Raw genomic sequence first — 13,217 nt, forward strand, 5'->3', positions numbered from 1 at the left:
CAAATCAAGAATTTCCAATCTTTCTTCAAAATGTGACGTTTGCTTGAATATATTATGATGTTTAATAGTTAGTCAATAAAATCATAAAATTGCCTTGAGGCTAAAGAAATGGACAAGACTGGTTTTTCGGTCAACGGAGTAGGCTTGTTACTTTCTAAATTCAGGATACACGGGTTAGGGACCATGTTTATGAAGTGTGAGGGGGGGGGGGGTTATAAAAACAATCTCGTAATCAGTGGGCAAATGGCACTTAGAATCAGAATTTCGTTATTAAACTTGGAGGGATAATCCTTGGTAAGTTTTTCCCTAATTAAAAAAAAGGTGGAAAAGTAACGGCTAACGGCTGGTGGCTCAACCGTTTAGAGTATTGGTAAGTACAAATTAAACGTGTTCATTTCAACCATTTCGAATGTAAAATTATAAATGTTACTGAAAATTCAGAAAGTTAATATACATCACGAAAAGGCACAATGAACTATAAAAAATAAAGTAACTGCAAAATTAAATAATATTTATTTCCTTATCCCAGTATCCCTGCCTGGTGGGGACACGAAGCTGGCTAGAGAGAGGGCAGTCCTGGGGGGCTTGGGAGGGCCAGGGGTGAGGGGCAGCTTTGTGTTGTGGGCAGGGGTCAAAGGTAGCTTCGAGTTGACCGCTTGTCTGTTGGCGCGGGGAGCACGTGGTGAGGGGGGAGGTGGTTTGATCTAAAATTTAAAAAAATTACCGGTGTCTGCATTCTGCACCCAACAAGGTCTCTAGTGGCACCTTAAAGATGGCTGGAATAGTAAGACAAAAACCTTATAAAAAGAAAAGGATTAACTTAGAATCTTAAATATATAAATGCTTTGACCAAAAGCCAAGCTTTCCTTTTAATATATATTTAACGCATAGTGTTATAAGCAGCTTTCCGCGGATATAAATTGTACAATAATAAGATTAAAGCCAATTTTCTAACAAAACTGGTTTTGATATTATGATTTTAAATTTTTATATTCGTTAAAAACTAGATATAATACGGTACATGTTTTTTTCAGTAAGGCTTAGAACCGATTCAAATCCAGCGGATATTAATCGGGTTCCAAGCAATAATGTAATGGATTTTACATACCTTTGGTAGGTATGGAGTGGTAGTCCTCTCTTCCAGAATATTGGAGGCAATGTATGTGCTGTTCAAATGGTGGCTAGGTGTGGATGCCATGGGTGTGTAGAAAGAGGTGCTTAGTTGGTCCTGATAAATAGATATATACTATATAGTCAATATAGGTGCTGTTCAAATGGTGGCTAGGTGTGGATGCCATGGGTGTGTAAAAAGAGGTGCTTAGTTGGTCCTGATAAATAGATAGATAGTCAATATAGGTGCTGTTCAAATGGTGGCTAGGTGTGGATGCCATGGGTGTGTAGAAAGAGGTGCTTAGTTGGTCCTGATAAATAGATAGATAGTTAATATAGGTGCTGTTCAAATGGTGGCTAGGTGTGGATGCCATGGGTGTATAGAAAGAGGTGCTTAGTTGGTCCTGATATCCTTATACTAAAGTAACAGGATGTTTGTCTGTGTGTCTGTACCGAAGGATCTCGCTAACCGCTGAACCGATCGGGTTCTTCTTAACAGGGTATATTCTCGTCTCGGGAATGTTTTAAACTATTTTTACGTTTCTTGATTTTAGAAAGAGAGTTCAACGCAAACATAAACGCCAAACGCAACATAGACATATTCTAAATATAAAAAAACATTTGAAGTGCCACTAGAGGCCTCTAGGGGCGTAGCCGCTAGTACCAATAGATAATCAATCAAACGAACTATTTAAGTAAAAGTCAATATTTTTAATATATTTAATACGCAGTATTTCGTTTAACTTTTTTAGGAACTTTAAACGGACAAGGATTTTTTCTACATTTGATACTATCTCAAAACATGAGCAACACAATTTTTGGATAATAGAATTTCACGAAGAAATTCAACTGTTTATAGCTAACTTATTAAATACTTGAATGGAAAAAAAACACATGCCTACCAAAATGTCAACATTTACTATACAATATATGTTATTATACTATGTTACTATTAATTTTTATAAGTATAGTCAGGTATTAAGGAGGTGTCCTTTCCGACCTTATATCGTAGCACTGAAAGTAAACTAAATTTTTAATATACGAGATAAAAAGACCTTTTAAGAAATTAAACAATTGTCTATTGCATATATCCAGTGTAGTGGTGGCGGTGCCTTACCCCTTTTGATTCAAAATGCATACACAAAGGTAGGTAACGAAATTTAGAAAATAGAGCAACAAAAAAAGTAATAAATTCGATTACCATTTTATTAGTATCTATCTATTTCATTAACATGAGAACAATTCAGTCAACATAACAACAACAAATTGTATTACCTTATTCCTGTTAGAAAGATCAAACTTAATGTCAGCCACGTCAAAATTCTTGACACAGTCTTGACCGCCGCTGGTTGCTGCCTGTTGATTGCAACAAGTTTTCAGGTGAACCACATTCTTGCAGGAGTGGTGGTGACCATTCACTGGAGGCAGTGGACTGAGGGTATGGTTGGCGTTCAGGTGCCTCGGACTTACTACGAATGCCTTCCTGTTGCTACCATCTAAACATAAAAAAAGACGACAACAATAAATGTATAAGTAAAGTATAAAGATGTATAAACTGACCCAAGTGTCTTTTGTCTGCTAGCAAATTGTTTTCTGTTGTTTTGTAGGGACTCAGATGTGTTTATATTTCCTACAAAATCGAGTTACACAAAGCTTTTCCCAACTCTATCCTTTTTCTTTAAATTTATAACATCCTTAAGTAGCGAAGCACAATTAAATCATGTATTGAAAAGCAGAATAGAAAATTATGTAGAAAAATGAAAAAAAAGAAAGTATACGTAATTAAAAGAAAGGGATATTTTCACACACAAAAAAACAAAGAAGTGTTGACCCCCAAAATCACGAAACTTTATGAATATTTTTTTCCTCGAAATATTTCAGATTTTTGTTACCTACTGCTTTTTTTTTATAGACAAATCAAAAAGTAAAATATTCTACTTTTATTGTTAAAATTCACAACTAAAACTAACAAAAGATTGTAAACCTTTTTTACCTGCTTCAACATAATAGCTTGCTTCGGTGATATCCAAATCAATAACTTTATTTCCTTCTACAAAAATATACATATTCAATAGGTAACAATTAATATGATTTTAACCGAAATTGTTATTTTTTGCAAATAATTTTCATTATAAATGAAAAACCTTTTCGTAGAATGATTTTTCACGTAGGGGATATATTTTTAGAGTTTAAACAAGTTTTTCTAATAAAGCAATAGAAGATCCAAAAATGAAACAAAATTAGGCGCTTTTCCACACAGGATTAGTAAACAGGAGACCCCCTCTAATAAAAAGGAGGGGAAGTTTATATCCCAGCGAGGGGCCCTCCGGTACCAAATACAATTTTACCTAACAGAGGGTAAAACAATCGCACACGACAAACTATCCCCCCACCCCGTCATTATACTTTATTTTAAACCTAGGGAGCATAAGCGTGGGGAATTGTGTCAACTAGGCACTTATTTTAATCTATTGAATAGTTCCTTGTGTTTTCTGTTGCTGTTTCCCTTCACTGCTGAAAGCATTTTCTTTATCCGCACTTGACTGCTCCTTAAGGAAACATAATAGTCAGATGTCATTTCTTTTCAGGTTTTATATAATCATCCTAAAGGCTGTTCAAAATATATCCTGGACGCATAAAATTCTAGCCCAGGAATACATAGTTGCAAGGCTCTTGACTGCTCTTTACATAAACATAATAGTCATAATATCATTACTTAAAGTGTAGGAATTAATTCTCAATCAGGAATATTGTATATCCAGTAATTACGGTTGGTACCAACACCCTCCTAGGATAAATCGCATCTTAAAAAAAACCAAACAATTTTTTTTACTTTTAAAAACTACAATTGAAAGGGGGTGGTCCATTTCACCCCCTCCCACTCGCCCTAAAGGGCTCTCTAGATGCTTACAGGGACATAGCCGCTAGAATATTTAAAAGTACTTATTCTTGATGAAAATAAACATAAAAATTTGGATACCTGTTTATTTGGCTTCTTAGCATTTCTCCAATTCTTTGCCTGAAGAAAAAATAAATTTTTGCTATTTTGAAAAGTAGGTACTGTCACTCTTACATGTAAATAGACCGTCAGCGCTCCCCCTTCTATTTATTTCAAACTAAAATAGAATTACCCTTCTTTTCATTTACCAATCCACGGAAAGATATATATAATTCGAGGCGATAAAGGCATAAGGGACAATGGCCGATAAACTGATGTACATCCACAACGATGATACTCAAAATTACCATATTTGTAGATTACAATTTATTAGTAGTTGAAACGTTAAGAAACTTAGTTAAATAAACTAACCAATCAAAATTCAATAAAAATCCCCAAGGTTATTAAGCCAACGAATAAGAAAAAAATATTAAAATACTGTAGGGACTAGTGATATTAACAGCCCAAAGTCCCCTTCCTCCCTGGTTATCTCCCTTTTTATACCTGAACAGGCTTCCTTCCAATATCCAAGAGGCGAATATCTTGGTGGGTATCTCTCCAGGAATACCAAACCTGGATAGATAGTTATATAGATAGCAAGGATAGATAAAAACATAGAAAGTTGGAGAATATCTTGGTGGGTATATCTCCATGAATACCAAACCTGGATAGATAGTTATATAGATAGCAAGGATAGATAATGAGATATAAAGTTGGAGAATATCTTGGTGGGTATCTCAATTAATACCAAACCTGGATAGTTGTATAGTTAGCAAGGATCGGATGGATAGATAAATATGGTATTTTAAAGTCAATACAACCGAGACTAGAACGAAAACAAGGAATAAAAATAGTTAGGTAGTTGGAATTAGAGATAAGTGAATTGATAGGTAGATAGATAAATTAGTGGAAAAAATAGATAGATAATTAAACTGAATAGACAAATAAATACCTGAAAATGATATTTTAAAGTCAAAACAACCAAGACTAACACGAGAACAAAGAAGAAAAATAGATAGTTGGAATTAGAGATAATTAGATGGATAGGAAGATAGATAGGATTGATTGATAGATAGATGGATGGATTGATAGATAGATTGTTGGATTAATAAATAGATGGATTGATTGATAGATAGGTGGATGGATTGGTAGATAGATAGAAGGATAAAGAGCGTCATTTTTTTTTCGCAATAGTTCTTAAAATTGGATAAATGCTTTCTGTCAAATGTGCTAATTAGGTAAAACTGTACTTAATTTTGAACAAACACTTAGTATAATTAAACGCTTAATTAAGAAGAGTTTGACCTAATAATAGCATTTGACTGGAAGCTAGCACCCAATAACACGGAATATTGCGAAAAAATGACGCTCTTAGTGGATAAAATAGATAGAAAGATAAAAAGACAAATGCATACCTGAAAATGATATTTCAAAGTCAAGGCCACCCAGACAATGTAAATAAGAACAAGGATGACACTTAGTGAGATGAGTCCAACTGATTCAGAACGCTTTTCATCAAAGTAGAACTTTGCACCTTAAAAAATAAGGATCATTAGGAGATGAGACAATGGGCGGTAAATACATGTTAGTACAAACTCAACGACGATAAAAAAAAAACCTTTCTGTAGATTAAAACTATTAGTTGAAAAGTTTGGACACTGCTAGTTCGAACCAACCAAATTAAAATGTATTGTATGTATGTAGTATTAAAGCCTATGAATGGGATAATGATAAAAACATTACTAGAAAGAACGTGGGTATACACATTTAAAACATGATGATTAAAAAACTGTTTGACAACAATTTTTTACCTACATAATATGATTATCCAATTCATCTAAAAGGGGTAGTTTCACGAAATGCATTTGAACTTAATTTAGTGAACCGCATATTTTTTGCTAGTAAATGGGTTAAACTGTATTTATATGGCAAATATTTGAAAGAATTTAAATTTTCTACCACGTAGTTTTAAAAAATATCAAGACTTGAAAATCTACTTTTTGTGATATATGCAATTTAAAAAGACGATTTTCAAGTCTTGATATTTTCAAAACTACGTGGTAAAAAATTGAAATTCTTTCAAATATATGCCATATAAATGTAGTTTAACCAATTAACCAGGAAAAAATATGCGGTTCACTAAATTAAGTTCAAATGCCTTTCGTGAAACTACCCCTTTGATAATCCTTATACTAAAGTAACAGGATGTTTGTCTGTCTGTGTGTGTGTCTGTGTGTGTGTCTGTCTGTGTGTACCGAAGGATCTCGCTAACCGCTGAACCGATCGGGTTCTCCTTAACAGTGTAGATTCTCATATGTCCTGGGAAGGTTTTTAACTATTTTGGGGGAGGGTACTACCACCCTCCCAAAAGAAATGACAAAAAAATTGAAAATTTTCTTAAAATCTGGGAGACTTCAACGTCAAATAAGGTGGTATCGTACATAAAAAATTAACTTTAACAAACAAAAACATTTAAAGTGCCACTAGAGGCCTCTAGGGGCGTAGCCGCTAGTGATTCCTAAGTTGATTACGCATAAAGTTATAGGTGATGCTGCTTTATATCTCAAAAGGCATTTATGTCCAAGTGCACCGCCTTTTTGTATTTAGTAATAATAGTCAATGGCGTCTATACCTGTGGCGCACACATATGTAGAAATGACGGCCAACAGCGTCTTCACATGTTGCGCAAAATTATATAGAAAAACCGGCCAATAGCGTCTATACCTGTGGCACACAAAGTTGTCGAAATACCGGCTAAGAGCGTCTATACCTGTGGTGCACATATATGTAAATATAACGGTAAATGGCGTCTGTACCTTTGGCGCACAATTATGTACAAATACCGGCCAACATCGTCTATACCTGACGCGCACAAATATGTGGAAATACCGGCCAAAGGCGTCTTTACCTGTGGCACATAAATATGTAGAAATACCGGCCAACGGCGTCAAGAGACAGAAACAGATTATGTCACCAACCAGGTTTCTTTGATCATCCTAAAAAATGGATAATAAAATCAATGTTTAAAAAAAAAGATCCTTAAAGGATATATCTAACAGTTAATTTGGGCATGTAAGAATTGTCCTACTGTATATTACGTTTACAAAAACAGTTTAGTAAGATTTTAAAAAGCAAAGCAAGATATGGGAGAACATGTTTATAAAACTATAGGTTCCGGTATAATATATAATCCAATGTCCCCTCCCCCCCTTTCCCTAATACTTGTTTACAAGATATATACAACTATCAACATCCGCCGTGAATAATTTCAAAAACACTTCAAATCACAAAATAAACAAACATAAGTATAGAAATTTTCAATTTCTTTAAAGACATGCCTTCCTTGTAGAGTAGCTGCAATACTTACAATAAATACACATCCTTGTTTTATTTAATTTTTACCGTCAAAAGTGTAAAATCATAATTTAAAAAATGTAAATGTTATATTATTTCTAAATTCTACAAAATAGTATTTTATGTAGTTCATAAAATTGTCGCTAGTCGTCTCCAATATATTCTTTATTTGGACATTTCATCACGAAACCTTTTTAGTTCTAAGTTTCAAATTGCAGCATTTTTAAATTAAAGTATCAATTTTGTGATTAAATAAACTTGAATGCTTTTACAAAAAAATCTTTTACGTAAGTAAGAAACAAACGAAATATCTTCAGATTTGAATTAACTTGAGACAATTTTCTTCACCGCTACTATTAGACGTAATTGTCCTTGAACATTTATATTATTAAAATTTAGTAACGTAGCTTACTCTACTTTTTATAAGTGTTCAATTTTATGGAGGCCGCTAACAACGGTTAATTATGTTAAGAAATCACTAATATTGGATTATAAGGTTAATTAATTATCGCATCGTATTAAAGACAGCTTTCCATGGATATTAAATATGTAATTGTAAAATTAAAACCAATTTTGTTGAATCCTAGGGGCCCAATCTTACGATAACTGGTATTAATCTTATGATTTATCAAAATTTTCGTGGAAAATTGTCTGTAACTAATCCAGACATATGTCTACTAGAAATTTATTCAATAGATCTTAGACGATGGAAATTTGAAACTGTCGGGTCAATATTTCTTTAATATTCCCCCTAGTTTCTAACTGTCCAAAGACGTTTATAACAATTAGGGAAAGGGTTGAATTTGGACAGGAAACCTAAATATTAAAATCTTTTCTAAATTTATACGATCCTGAAAGTTAATATTTACTGATATTTTCCAATAAATTTTTTCGTTTCGTCAAAATTTGGAAAAATAGCCAATATGGCTGTCTAGAAAAAACACGAAACCTCTACACCTAATATTTTCTCAGTGTTTTTTTTACTTTTTATACAATTTTTTTTAAAAATTAAATATTGATGAGTTTTTTATTTTTATAGAATGAATTATAAAAAAAATAATATTGGTTGATTGGTTTTTGCGATATCAGAACTCAGAACCATATCAGTTTTACTTTTAAACAATTCAATAAATATGAAAACTTTAAAAATTAAATATTGATGAGTTTTTTTTATTTTTTTAGAATGAATTATAAAAAAATAATATTGGTTGATTGGTTTTTGCGATATCAGAACCATATCAGTTTTACTTGTAAACAATTCAATAAATATGAAAACTTAGATATAAAATTTGTATAATAGATAAGACTTTTAAATAATTTATTCTCCCCTTTCTTTATTCCAAAAATCTCGATTTTTCTTTCATTGTCATATCCTAGTATTTATTATGTGTATTTGTATTGTCGTGTGAGTATGTGAGAGGGTTGTAAAGGATAGATAAATTACCACCCCCCCCCCTCACATAGCTGTTAAGACTTAAGATTTTTTGTTTCAGGCTTTCAGCGTATCTACTCTATAATAATCCACCTTCCAAAGATCCAACACCCTACATTATCCAACCCTCCACCCTGCTTACTGTCTTCTACATTTCAACTCAACCATATATCAAACTTGCTAATATCATAAAGTGAAAGAAAAGTTAAAAAATAAACCACCAATAACCATTAAATAATGTATTAATCATTCTAACTCAAGTAATATGTACTAATTTATTATTTAACCTAACATACTAACAAAACAATAATCATAACTTTTTTTACTTTAATGAAATAAATAATCTAAATAAATAAATAAACTATGTTGACTTAAATAAAATGAAAATAAATATTTTTATTTTATTTGGATTGGAGTTAGTTTTGTAAATTGTAACGATTTGTCCTTGTTCTCTAAGGTCTCATATTTCCTGTATCATGAGTTGACCCTTAGCTTTATGCGGTCATAAATGTTCCCCCCCCCCAAAAAAAAAAACGCTTTTATCAATATACCTTGTATATTGGGGAATATTAACAAGGATTAAAACATCCATAAAAACTAGTACTGAAACTTTATGACAAACGGATACAGGAAGCAAATGCCTACATTACCAGAAATGAAAAAAGCTATCCGCTTTCTTACGGAGATTGACCAGCCCTAATTATAAAAAAGCTATTGTTCTGTAAGATTAAAACGATTTCTGAAACTGTATAACAAACGGATAATAACACAAACACTTAAATAGTTCAGAATAGTCGACAAATAGTCGACGGACAAACTGACCCTAATTATAGAAAATTATTGTTCTGTATGAACTTGAAGATCTCATATTTCTCATGTGAGTTCAGTTAAGTTGACCCTTCCAGTTTCCCTTCCTTAATCAGGTGACATAAATTTTTCCTCCCCGCCCCCCCCCCCCAAAAATAAATATTGTACAGCGATTTCTTTCAACTGAAGTCCAAAAAAACCGTATATAGTTATTCCGAATTTTACGATTTGTATTTAATAAAAGATAGACAGACAAAAAGAAAGAACTAAAATTATTAAAGTGATTATCTAAATTTGGTTACTATCATCATATCTTTGTAGTTTGTATAATTGATCAAAAAGCCTTCATAAAACTCCTAGGAAAGTTTTTTATCCGTGGAGATTAACAGACATCCTATTATTTTATTCTTTGGTTTTCAATGATAACTATGATATATAGACAGAACAGAAATGTACAATCGTTTGATTATTAAAACCAGTTTTTTTAGCCCCGAGGAGCCGTTTAACTATGAAAGAAATAGCTATCTGTCTTAAAGAACGAACGAATTAAAAAGTAAAAACTTTGTATATTTGTTTTATTCAAAAAGAGTAGGTTTTATTGCAATTAGAGTCTTCCAACTAATTCACTTACAATTTTGCTTCATATCCGTGTCATGTTATTTAGTTGACCCTTTTTAAAAAAATTTAAATTTCCCTTCCTTGCGAAAGAATGTTTTTAAAACTTAAAACATATGAAATGATATTATCACAGATATTATCATCAATCTATAATATAATTGGCCAAAAAGCCTTCATAAAGTGTTATAAAGCATATAGAGAAGTTATCTATATTCCAACTTTCAATATGTAACTTTGAAGCAATTTTGTTTGTTTTCTACATTACCGAATACTTTGTGAAATCAATTCGTCTTAAATGTAACTTTTCTTAAAAATAGGTTTCTAAAACTTGAAATATAATTTTTAACTTTTCTCACCAATGAATGATGAAAGTATAAATTTAAGAACAATTTGAAATATTTACCCTCTAACGGCTAATTTATTTACTATAATTTCATCGTATTAAATCCAAATTTAATCTTGTTTCTCCCCCCCCCCCCACCCCAATTATTACCATACCATTACCAGGTTGGTTACGATATTATATATTTGTTTTTTATCCGTGGACCGTGTGACATGAAAGATTAAGCATCAAATCCTCCCCCCCTCCTCAAAGGGGAAATTAGCATAATTCTTACATGTCTACCTAATAATTATAAAACATACATAAGTAGCGAAGCTCTAAAATTATGAATAATAAATAGACCATTTGGAACAATGTATGGTTGTCTTTTGAAGCATTAAGCTAATAGAAAAACGTTAAAACTTAAACAATTGAATTTACAATTACATAATCCTAAATTTGCCTAAACTTAAAATTGTTTATTAATTATTTCTTATCAGTTCAGCATTTTGATTTTTGATTATTATTTATTATTGTCAACTGTCCTATCCCCTCCTAATATTTATGTTTTTCCCCCTTTTTTTTGGGGGGGGGGGGGGAGCTAAACAGATATCCTATTACCTCCTAATATTTATTACATACAACACCAACCCCAATTTTAGGGGGTTACATGGGGGGGGGGGGGGGGGCGCGCATTACCACTCCGCCCATATTCATAATGAGCGGTGAAAATGGACAATTCAAAACATATGGAAAATAGGAATTAGCGAAGCTTTTCTATAATTTGTGTTGGTTATAAACGTCAGTTAGTATTACTATTTTATATAATTTATAGACAGAATACTTATTTTATAATTATACTTATGCATTTATGTTAATGTTCCCCCCCCCCCCCAAGAAACAAAACAAAACAAAACATATGGAAAATTCAAAATACTAGGAATTAGCGAAGCTTTTCTATAATTAGTGTTGGTTATAGACGTCAGTATGTTAGTATTTATATAATTTATACTTATAGACAGAATACTTACTTATAATTTTGATTATACTAATGCATTTATGTTAATGTTTTGCTTTAATGGATATTGTCATCCTTGTTAAAAATATTTCACACATCCGATCCCATTGAAGATATCTAGAATATTATAAATCTTAATAATTTCTTGGAAACCAACAACAAAGAAAAATTTGTAGGGGGTAATTAATGATTCCTTGAAATTTCATTTGCTTACAGACATTTGAAGTGACAACATTTGAACATTTGTTTTATTTTTGCTATCGTTATTATGGCGGAACAAGGACAGAGAGTCACAGTTGGGCGCAGGCGCAAGCCGGTAGCGATGGATGCCCGTACACTTACCTGTACAGATCCAGAACCAAGTTTATACCCCGACCTGATGCCTGGATGGTACGCCCATTATCAGGTCCTTCACAGATCTTTTAAAGATATATCTTCGCTGCTTTACAGGTCGGGGTTCCAGAGTGTTCGGAATATGCAGGCGATCAGACTATTTAGTGAAGGAATTGGTATATACCAATTCCTTCACCAAGCCCTTCCATCTTCGCAGCGTACACGCGAACAAAACCAACTTGTTCTGCAGCAAATGGAAGCAAAATGCAACGGTTACCGTGACGACGTTATCCAGGCGTTAGCTGTCTATGACCGTGCGATAGGATTAGATGGCACAGTAGATCTATCAGATGAAGACGAATATCCCGATATCTCCGGCGATGTAAATCCATCTTCCGATGATGGAGATATTGACGCCATCCTGGAAGTTCTGGAACACGAAGGTGGCGCGAGCGAAGGTGACGAATATCCCGATATCTCCGGCGATGTAAATCCATCTTCCGATGATGGAGATATTGACGCCATCCTGGAAGTTCTGGAACACGAAGGTGGCGCGAGCGAAGGTGATGACTCTGATGAGTCAGTGATCATTATCGATTGAGTTGAGAATGAGATCGCATTCCTGTGAATATTTAGTTAGATTCCACATAAATAACATAACTTGACATATATATGCTATAATAATAAAACTATGAAAAATAATTTTCTTATTTTTATTTAATTTAATTTGTAATTGCGATGCTGCTCTATAATTTGAATTATAATTGAAGAAGTAAGCTCTGTTTGTCTGTAGCTAAGGATCTCGCTAACCACTGAACCTATATGGTTCTCCTTTACAGTACAGCTTCGTATAGGTCCTTAGATGGTTTTATTTGTGTACTTATTTTAACTTTGAATTGAAGACATAAATTTAAAATTATCAATAGCTATAGTATTAACTTTAACAAACAAAAACATTTAAAGTGCCACTAGAGGCCTCTAGGGGCGTAGCCGCTAGTAAACTTATAAAGAAGTAAGCTCTGTTTGTCTGTAGCTAAGGATCTCGCTAACCACTGAACCTATATGGTTCTCCTTTACAGTACAGCTTCGTATAGGTCCTTAGATGGTTTTATTTGTGTACTTATTTTAACTTTGAATTGAAGACATAAATTTAAAATTATCAATAGCTATAGTATTAACTTTAACAAACAAAAACATTTAAAGTGCCACTAGAGGCCTCTAGGGGCGTAGCCGCTAGGAAACTTATAATGAAGTAAGCTCTGTTTGTCTGTAGCTAAGGATCTCG

The 13,217-nt window shown here is 32.9% G+C and overlaps 1 protein-coding gene across 2 annotated transcripts in view; it reads right to left on the bottom strand.

Annotated features, from left to right (window-relative positions):
• LOC145332616 (uncharacterized) overlaps positions 1-13,217 on the bottom strand; it is a 35,243-nt gene that overhangs the window by 3,272 nt on the left and 18,754 nt on the right. Inside the window, exons 8-17 of one of the 2 annotated variants that reach the window (XM_080177623.1) lie at positions 6,957-7,044; positions 5,464-5,582; positions 4,553-4,621; positions 4,091-4,129; positions 3,593-3,659; positions 3,104-3,160; positions 2,386-2,606; positions 1,109-1,228; positions 539-704; positions 94-154 (exon numbers count right to left, since the gene is read on the bottom strand). In XM_080177623.1, the coding sequence (XP_080033749.1) occupies positions 94-154; positions 539-704; positions 1,109-1,228; positions 2,386-2,606; positions 3,104-3,160; positions 3,593-3,659; positions 4,091-4,129; positions 4,553-4,621; positions 5,464-5,582; positions 6,957-7,044 (1,007 nt within the window). Of the gene's footprint in view, positions 1-93; positions 155-534; positions 705-1,108; positions 1,229-2,385; positions 2,607-3,103; positions 3,161-3,592; positions 3,660-4,090; positions 4,130-4,552; positions 4,622-5,463; positions 5,583-6,956; positions 7,045-13,217 lie in introns of both variants that reach the window. The other variant, XM_080177624.1, reaches the window with a different exon arrangement.

Source organism: Acartia tonsa, chromosome 11 (genome assembly GCF_053477335.1).
Source record: "Acartia tonsa isolate MP-2025a chromosome 11, ASM5347733v1, whole genome shotgun sequence".
NCBI classification, from domain to species: domain Eukaryota; kingdom Metazoa; phylum Arthropoda; class Copepoda; order Calanoida; family Acartiidae; genus Acartia; species Acartia tonsa.